Source organism: Salmo salar, chromosome 24 (genome assembly GCF_965601325.2).
Source record: "Salmo salar chromosome 24, fSalSal1, whole genome shotgun sequence".
Classification (NCBI taxonomy): domain Eukaryota; kingdom Metazoa; phylum Chordata; class Actinopteri; order Salmoniformes; family Salmonidae; genus Salmo; species Salmo salar.
Window position 1 is genome coordinate 29,050,282 of NC_138314.1, and position 9,721 is coordinate 29,060,002.

The 9,721-nt window shown below is 39.6% G+C and overlaps 1 protein-coding gene across 1 annotated transcript; it reads left to right on the forward strand.

Annotated features, from left to right (window-relative positions):
* The first annotated feature begins 410 nt into the window (after positions 1–410).
* Positions 411–8,557, forward strand: slc75a1 (solute carrier family 75 member 1). Its single transcript, XM_014172320.3, has 13 exons — positions 411–655; positions 3,424–3,591; positions 4,101–4,197; positions 4,459–4,562; positions 4,769–4,927; positions 5,265–5,453; positions 5,679–5,793; positions 7,231–7,342; positions 7,479–7,587; positions 7,708–7,798; positions 7,913–7,960; positions 8,065–8,154; positions 8,291–8,557. Exons 2-13 carry the CDS (start codon positions 3,445–3,447, stop codon positions 8,392–8,394), a joined length of 1,365 nt encoding a protein of 454 aa, XP_014027795.1. The 5' UTR covers positions 411–655; positions 3,424–3,444; the 3' UTR covers positions 8,395–8,557.
* The last annotated feature ends 1,164 nt before the right edge of the window (positions 8,558–9,721 follow it).

Here is a 9,721-nt window from a genome sequence, read left to right on the forward strand (position 1 = left end):
TGTGAAAACGCTTTTCCTCGTTTTAGGATATGAACTGTTCCTGAACCAATCAAGACAACATTTTTAAAGGAGGACAAAGCATTGATTAATGAAATCATTGACTAGGGAAATAAGTGCAATAGTTTTTGTAAATATGTGCAATGGATGAGGAATGGTGGATAGTTGCAACAGCTCCTGTGAATCTGCATTAAGTTCACAATTCATACGTATTATTTTTCTCATATAAGTAGCCACAGTTTGTGTTCATAGCTGGGCCCAGTATCCCAAAAGCATCTTGAGGCTAAGTTTATCGTTAGAACCATCGATCTCAATGGTTCTAACGAAATGTATGCCTTTGGGAAACTGGGCGCAGGGCGTTTAAACATGCGCGGTGGTAAGCGGCTCATTGGGACCTCCCTATCCCATTGAAGTGTAAATGTAAAATGGTAAGGATTAGGGTAAGGTATGACGTCGCAAAGAGTCCGCACAGAACTGACCCATGCTTGGATCAGTGGAGGCCTTGCTTCTGTGCGCATACGTCACATTCTTGTCATCGTAAATGATAAATGAAACAAGACACCGCTTCCTGGTCCAGTCAGTTGGAGACTTCGAGAATCAGACAAGTTCACAACCCTAAAGCAAGCTCCTCGCAAATTGATATGCCACTGGATTGAGGGTAAGTAAAATGCATATGAAAAATGTATGGGGAATCTCCATGCATGGCCGATCACATTGTAACAACTAAACTCAACTCCATGGTGAAGGAAGTTTCTGATGAACCGTTGGAGTTCATCAGAAACTATTGCACTTCTTTCCCTAGTTAAGGATTTTATCATTCAGTTTATTCAGCTATAACAAACTATGATTACAATAACTGAATTAATTTGCTCACAACTTTAGGATGCAATGAATACCCCTGTTTCCATTTGCGATACATTGTAACCTTTGAGTTGTACTTTATTAAAACGCATTTTATCCATAGGTGTTATCCAACTTTGTAGGCTTAGCCTATCTGTCTAATGTTATGTGTCTGTCACACGTAATAATATCCATATAATTCCAGTCTTCAAATGTAGTCAGGTTTTGAGTTTATTTGGTCATGAATGGAATTATATTATTTCCTACTTCCTCGAACATTGTCTTGCCTCACCACCTTGTTTTGTCGTTAACTCATTCTCTGTGAAGAGACTTGCACATCCACCGTCTGGCGAGGACGACTGAATAAGGATGTAAACAAGCATTTCGCTAACCGATTAAAATCAACCACTATTTACCGTAGAGCTGAGCGGCGACTGGTGTGGGCAGACTGGAGCTCCGACGTCTTTATCAAAAACTACAATTTCAGCACCCAAAGAATAGCCCGCAATTACACACGACATTGTTGATAACTTCATCTCTGAATAATGTTTATTTGATATGATAGTGTTTTGCTTTTGTTGTTTTGTTTGCTTTTCATGTATTGTGTATATGTACTGAACAAAAAAATCAACGCAACAATTTCAACGATTTTACGGAGTTGCAATTCATATAACGAAATCAGTCAATTGAAATAAATAATGCCCTAATCTATGGATTTCACATTACTGGGCAGGGGTTCAGCCATGGGTGGGCCTTGGAGGGCATAGGCTCCACCCACTGGGGAGCCAGGTCCAGCTAATCAGAATGAGTTTCCCCCCAAAAAAGGGCTTTATTACAGACAGAAATACTCCTCAGCATCCCCCCCACCCCCCCCCCTTAGGTGTAGTAGCCGGATGTGGAGGGTCTTGGGCTGGCGTAGTTACACGTGAGGCCAGTTGGATGCACAGCCAAATTCTCTGCAGTCAGCATGCCAATTGCATGCTCCCTCAACTTGAGACATCGGTGGCATTGTGTTGTGACAGAACTGCACATTTTAGAGTGGCCTTTTATTGTCCCCAGCACAAGGTGCACCAGTGTAATGATCATGCTGTTTAATTAGCTTCTTCATGTGCCACACCTCTCTGGTGGATGGATTATCTTGGCAAAGAAGAAATGCTCACTAACAGGGATGTAAACAAATTTGTGCGTATGGAAAATTTCAGGAATTCTTTTATTTCAGCTAATGAAACATGGGACCAACACTTTACATGTTGTGTTTACATTTTTGTTCAGTGTATGTATAGTGTAATTGTTTATTGATGTGGTCATGCAGGGCTCATCAGCGAAAGAGACTGGGTCTTAGCATGACTCCCTGCTTAAATAAAAGTTAAATAAATCTAGCCTAAATCGTAGTATACCCTTCAGGGCAGCAGACTAGGAGATTTAGGATGGCATTAACATTGGAGAGCTGCAATTCCTATGACATGTGAAGGCCCACTAAGTTGTTGACATTTCTTGTCAAGTTGTGTTGGTTCATTGTAGTGAACACCTACTTACCTGCCTTATGTGCTTGTCATCGCGTGTGGTTGCATCCTCCCCATACACCATAATGTCAACATATACAGCAACTCCAGGGCAAACAGTCAGGATGGTGGACATGATTTTCTGGAAAAAGCAATGTGCCAGCGTAGCCTGAACAGCATAAGAGTGCACCAGATCATCCCCCAAAGCCATTTCTTCCTTTGGCCACCTTTCCTTCCAGTTCTCTGCTGCCAATGACTGGAACGAACTGCAAAAATCACTGAAGCTGAAGACTCATATCTCCCTCACTAGCTTTAAGCACCAGCTGTCAGAGCAGCTCACAGATCACTGCACCTGTACATAGCTCATCTGTAAATGGCCCATCCAACTAATGTAAGTGCAAGAGTATGGGCTGAACAAATAAAATCCACAGATGAACCTTTGACTGAACAAAAAAATACCGTTTTCAGTGTCTTACAGTTGATTTAGATTACAATAGCCACAACATCAAAAGATAGTATGTATATTAATCAGATACCAAAAAGTAAAGCTTGCATTCATCATAAATATTCATACTTGATATTTCCGCCTATTGTATTTCTGTGTTTACGGGTCTATATTTCCAAGATGAATTAAGATCTAATGCTGTTTGTTTATGTAGTGCAGACAACTGAACAGACTACTTGAATTTCAAATATTTGCAATATCAGAGCTTGCAATATTGGGTTACATGTGGCCCATCCTCCCTCCAGCCAGGCATTATTCTGCACTTTTTTAGTTTAAGGGGTGTCACGATCTATCAATTTAACCACTTTTGCAGTAAAATATTTTTGCACAACCATCCATTTCATAAATGGTAGACATAAGAGACATGGTTGTGTTTTGTTCTACCGCGGTTGGGGTATCTCAAACTATATCCCTTTTTGAGGACTGGCCGCTAGCCGGGCAGTAGTGCAGTGCCATTTCGTCTTCAAAAACTTAATTCAAAAAAGTTTCCTACTAACATCTCCATTAGGCGCTGACACCCATGTATGCATCCCATACAATTTATAATTTAAAAAAATCCTGTGTTTTTGTTTAATGAAGGAGTTTAATCAGAAAGGAGGAATGTCAAGTGAAATGGGATCTGAAGAGGCCGTTGGCTCCTCAAGAGTCATCAAGAGTGTTTTCTTTGCCCTCCTCTTGGACTTACTGGGATTCACCCTGATCCTACCTCTCCTCCCATCTATACTGGACCACTATGGCCAAACAGAGGTAAGTGCTCATGTTTGTCTGAGTTCAGTGAGCTGTCCTTTATATTACAGTTTAACATTTCAGCCAACTTTAAATTTACCCATGATACATCAGTCATCACGGTTTTTAATTATCTGGAACACGGCCAATGTCTGTTAATAGTAAATGTGAGCTCCCCTCTTAAAATTTTAATTTTCCTCCCCATTATCATCATTAGTTAAATACTTTAATGTCATTGTACTATATTGTGAAAGACAAGCATTATATTTGCAATAATGTTGGGTTATCAATGCAATTTCCCATTTTGGTAATATGCCAACTCCAGATTCTGACATTTGTTGGGTTTCTTTGTACACAGAATTTGGGGCCTCACTCTAGTGAGGACAAGGCATGCTTTGTGTGATTAAACTTTCCCATGAGACAGCGTAACAAAATGACAAACTTGTCAGCTGATCGTGTGTGTGAAATTTATCAGATTCGGATCTTGCACTCATTTGTAAAAAAATATTTTCACGTTTTCCCCCTAACAGGACAGTGTCTATCAGTCACTACAGAGCATTGTGGACTGGTTCAGGGAAGCTGTCGGAGTTCCGATGGAAACAAAATACAACAGTGTCCTCTTTGGAGGTACAGTAACACAACACACTTTATTTAACTACATGTGGTTGTTACAGTTGAGCAAGATATTTTGATGTCTATATTTTAGACAAATGGCATTGTTCAAAATACTACCTTGTCTTGTGAATGTCAGAAATAGTGTGGTGTCTGTGTATTAAAATGTGTGACTTAAAATTGACCAGATATTGTGTTATGTCTTAAAATTTGCCAGAACGCTCAACCAGAAAGGACCATAATTACAGATTATGCTCTCTACATTCTATTCTTCAGGTCTGATTGGATCACTCTTCTCTCTGCTGCAGTTCGTGTCATCCCCTTTAACTGGGGCTGCATCGGATCATTACGGCAGAAAACCGCTACTCATTCTTACCACAGTTTGTGCAATGTTATAGAAATGTAGTTGATTTAAATAAGTGACTTGCAAATTAAGAATATTTCTATTGCTTTTTCATGGCTATGAAACTGGTTAACATATCACTACTTATCTTGGGCAACTCTCTCTGTCCATTTCGGTGTGTTATTTGCCCAGTTTGCCAGCCTGATTTAATATGGTTTTAATTGGTATTTGTTTGTGTTCCAGTTGGGATTGATGTCTTCCTATGCAGTCTGGGCAGTTTCCCGTAGTTTCAGCATGTTCCTTTTGTCTCGGGTGATTGGGGGTATTTGTAAGGGTAATGTGAGCCTCTGCACTGCCATGATTGCTGACCTTCCTTGCCCGAAGGCACGAAACAAGGGAATGGTAAGCACTGTGCATCAAGCTCATGCTAGGATTTTTTTTTAAAGACACAGTACAGTATATGCCATTCAGGATTGAAAGATCTTAATTGAAAGGAGATTTATAATTTAAGAGTATGATGAACCACGGACTATGCTGCTCTGTATTGCACTAATACACTAGTTGGTCTTTCTTTTGGCCTCCTGTACGCATTACAGGGGGGCCAGTACAAAAAAAATGCATGAAATGAAATGAAATGTATGCATTCACTACTGTAAGTCGCTCTGGATAAGAGCGTCTGCTAAATGACTAAAATGTAAAATTATTTTAATTTGGCAATGCATATTTTTGTTGTTGTTAGATGATGGTTGGAATTGCCTTCTCGTTGGGATTCACGGTAGGCCCACTGATGGGGGCCTACTTTGCCATTAACTCCAGTAAGGAGGAGGTATTCTACCATGGCCCAGCTGTACTGGCCCTGGTCTTCAGTGCTGCTGACGTACTCTTCATCATTGTCATGCTGCCAGAGACCCTGCCAAAGCAGAACAAGGTGTGATTTCATTGGTATACCTCTTAGGAGAAACTGAAAACGGCACACTCAAAACTCATCACGGGTTGGGCAGTGTGCTTCATTGCACAGAAAGTAAAAGCCTTGGTCATTCACTATTATCTTCTCCCAGTAATGTTTTATTGCAATGATACTATACACAGTGTTTAATCCATATTAGTAAGCGTTTCTGTTTATTATTTCTGACAAAGACTGGTATCTGCTCAGACCCAGGTTTCCTCAGTGACCTCTGGGATCCAGGAATCAGGAGATCTTCTCAACCCAGTGGCTCTGTTCCATTTCTCTGCCCTCACAAGGACAGAGGACCCACCCTCTAAAGAGAGTGAGTACATATTGATTTATGTGATATTTGTACAGTATGAAATAATTGACCATCTAAATACACGGAACAAAAATAAACGCAACATACAACAATTTCATAGATTTGTGAGTTACAGTTCATATAAGGGATCAGTCAATTGAAATACATTCATTAGGCCCTAATCTATGGATTTCACCTGACGAAATACAGATGTACATCTGTTTACATACCAAAAAAAAAAAGCTAGGGCTGTGGATCAGAAAACCAGTCAGTATCTAGTGGGACTACCATTTGCCTAATGCAACGCAACACATCTCCTTCGCATAGATCAGGCTATTGATTGTGGCCTGTGGAATGTTGTCCCACTCCTCTTTAATGGCTGTACAAAGTTGCTGGATATTGGCGGGAACTGGAACACACTGTCGTACACGTCAATCCAGAGCATGCCAAACATGTTCAATGGGTGACATGTCTGGTGAGTATGCAGGCCATGGAAGAACTGGAACATTTTCAGCTTTGAGTAATTGTGTACAGATTCTTGCGACATGGGGTCGTGGATTATCATGCTGAAACATGAGGTGATGGTGGTGGATGAATGGCACGACAATGGGCCTCCAGGATCTCGTCATGGTATCTCTGTGTATTCAAATCACCATTAATAAAATGCAACTGTGTTTGTTGTCCATAGCTTATGCCTGCCCCTACCATAACCCTACAGCCACCATGAAGCACTCTGTTCACAACGCTGACATCGGCAAACCGCTCAGTTACGACGCCAAACTGCAGTGGTTACAAGTGGTCTGCAGTTGTTGAAGCCGGTTGGGTGTACTGCCAAATTCTCTAAAACAACGTTGGAGGCGACTTTATAGTAGAGAAATTAACATTCAAAACTCTGGCAACAGCTCTGGTGGACATTCCTGCAGTCAGCATGCCAATTGCACGCTCCCTCAACTTGAGACATCGGTGGCATTGTGTTGTGACAGAACTGCACATTTTTAGAATGGCCTTTTATTGCACCCAGCACAAAGTGCACCTGTGTAATGATCATGCTGTTTAATCAGCTTCTTGATATGTCACACCTGTCAGGTGGATGGATTATCTTGGCAAAGGAGAAACGCTCACTAACAGGGATGTAAACAAATTTGTGCTCAACATTTGAGAGAAATAAGATTTTTGTTCATATGTAACATTTCTGGGATCTTTTATTTCAGCTCATGAAACATGGGATCAACACTTTACATGTTGTGTTTATATATTTGTTCAGTATAAAATATCTATGAATATACAGTAATAAATAAAGACCCGCTAGTCTGTAATAATGTATATCTTGTCAAGATTTATGCTTAGTAAGATGGACAAGAATCTATGGAAAGTACTTCATAATAACCAAAATATTGTGTTGAAATGTACCACAAAGCCTTTTTTATTTGTCCCTGTCTATTTTCTCTTGGACAACAGAAATGCAGAACCTGAAAGTGTTGGGCCTCGTTTACTTCACATATCTCTTCCTCTTCTCTGGTCTTGAGTTTACATTGAGTTTCCTCACCCATCAACGGTTCCAGTTTACAAGGTATGGGTTTAGGGACAAGGAAGGTCAATCCTCAGTCTATTTAGCTCCCTACACTTGAATTTGTTTGAATCTGTTCAACCAAAAAAGAGGCTACCTTAACTCCTTCAACTGTGCTACGATACTTCAATTTTTGCAGCATGCAGCAGGGTAAGATGTTCTTCTTCATGGGTATCACCATGGCACTGATCCAAGGAGGATATGCCCGTAGGATCAAACCAGGGCATCACATCAGGACTGTTCGTCTGGTAAATATCGTACTCATTACTACATGGCTAAGAAATCAGCATCAAGAAATCTTTTAAATACTCAAGATTAGCTCTGGTATAGAAAATGTTGCCAAAGTCAGTATTCTTAATGTATTTTAGGCAATCCTATTACTGATTCCAGCATTTGCTCTCATTGGACTGGCATGGAATTTGAAGATGGTTTACATAGGTTTGATTTTATACTCATTTGGTAAGTTTTCATACTCATTTGGTAAGTTTTCATATCTTCAAAGGTCATTTAAAAAATAAACTAAGTATATCCCTGAGGTGATTTTCCTTTACTCAAACATCTTCTTTGTCACAGCTGCTGCCATTGTTGTCCCTTGTTTGACAACGCTGGTTTCAGATCATGGTGAGATTTCTAACTGTACTATCATAACCAATATGCACTCGCTCTCTCTTAGACACACACACACACAAATCGAATCATTGTGTAACATGAAACTCCTCTTCTAGGTTCGGCCAATCAGAAGGGCACAGTAATGGGAATCCTACGTAGTTTAGGAGCCCTGGCTCGAGCACTGGGCCCCATAGTGGCATCCTCAGGTGACTTTCTGCATTGAATGTCACATTTTGTAAGAGGGCAGAAGTATGATGTCAGTTGTCAAAGGCTGTGATTTGTAAATAATTAGAATTTCATAACATTTCTGCTGAATGTCTATTTTATTTTTTTGCTTTGCAGTTTACTGGATTGCTGGAGCAGAGACCTGCTTCATTATCAGCTCAATTTCTTTCATCATACCTCTGGTTTTACTGAGAAGACTGGGAGGGCTCAAACAAGAGTGAAGAGGGTGCTAAACAAGCTTTAACACAGGAGGGTTCTACCACGACAGACTGTTTCAGAGATACTCTAGACAGCTTTCATATTGTTTTGTTCATTGTTATTTCATTTGTTTACATTTGTTGGAATGCAAGCTATGATAAAATAAGTACATATATCATTGACAAATTGTGGTAATATTTTTACATTTTTTATTACAAGTAGTCAATGTATTTTCTTCTCTCTAACCACAAAGCCTTGGCAGAAGATACCGTTACGCTTGTCTACACTGAGCTGCACTAAGGTCGGATTGCAATCACCCTTTTCCTCCTCATACTAGCAAGCAGTAGCCACCGCAGCCATTATCGTAAAACTAGCAGTATTTCAATCTTCTCGATGGAGCAGTGTGGATAAAGGTAGGATTTGGAGTACAGTCACATATCCCATCCCTGCATTGAGGTACGTTTTCCGACCATATCTCGCGCCGGCTCCACGGTGTCTTAATGTAACCATGATTGCGTTCTGACCTCAGTGCAGCTCAGTGTAAACAAGCCTTGCCATGTAAAATTGGCTTTGTATTGTGGTTTCTGATGTTATACCGTTGAAGTATGTGATATCCAGATTTAAAAAAATAAAGAGAAAATATTCTCTCAATGTGACAAAGTATCTTGTAGACAATGAAATGACAGCATCCAAAATACATTCAATAACGACATTTGGGACTAGCTCATACAATCAGGCTTTACCTTTTAATGTATCTGACTTATTTTGCATATGCTAATGTTTCTGTCAGATTTCTGTAATAGAACTCTATATAATCAGGCATTATTTGTTATAATACTATGCTTAATATTGTTGAGTAACACTATGGGAGTATATTTGAGGTACTATATGTTTATTACTTAAAAGTAAATCAATGAGCTGTTAAAATAATGTTATGATTAATTGTATTTTTAAATAAATTGAGATTATTCAAAATATCTATCTATTTTCTACTATTTAGATATATAAATAAAAAAGTTCTGAGTTTGTGATATTGTGTTGCCTTGCCCTTTATGCAATATACTCTATTTACCACAAAGTGATCATGCAACATCCTTGTTCCCATATAATAAAATTCATGAAAACAAAAATGTTTGCTCGTAATTGATGGTCAGGGTTAGCAGTGTGGTTAGGTTTAAAATCACATTTTAGGAAGACCAATTGTAGAAATAGGCAGGGTTTATGACTGTGGCTGTAGTAACTAATGATAAACGTGCAGGTGAGGGTGCTGCTGTACCTGTTGGTCGGTCATATAATGTAAACTTTACATATAAACCAGCTTCTGAGGCAGAGTACCCATAAAACCTAGCG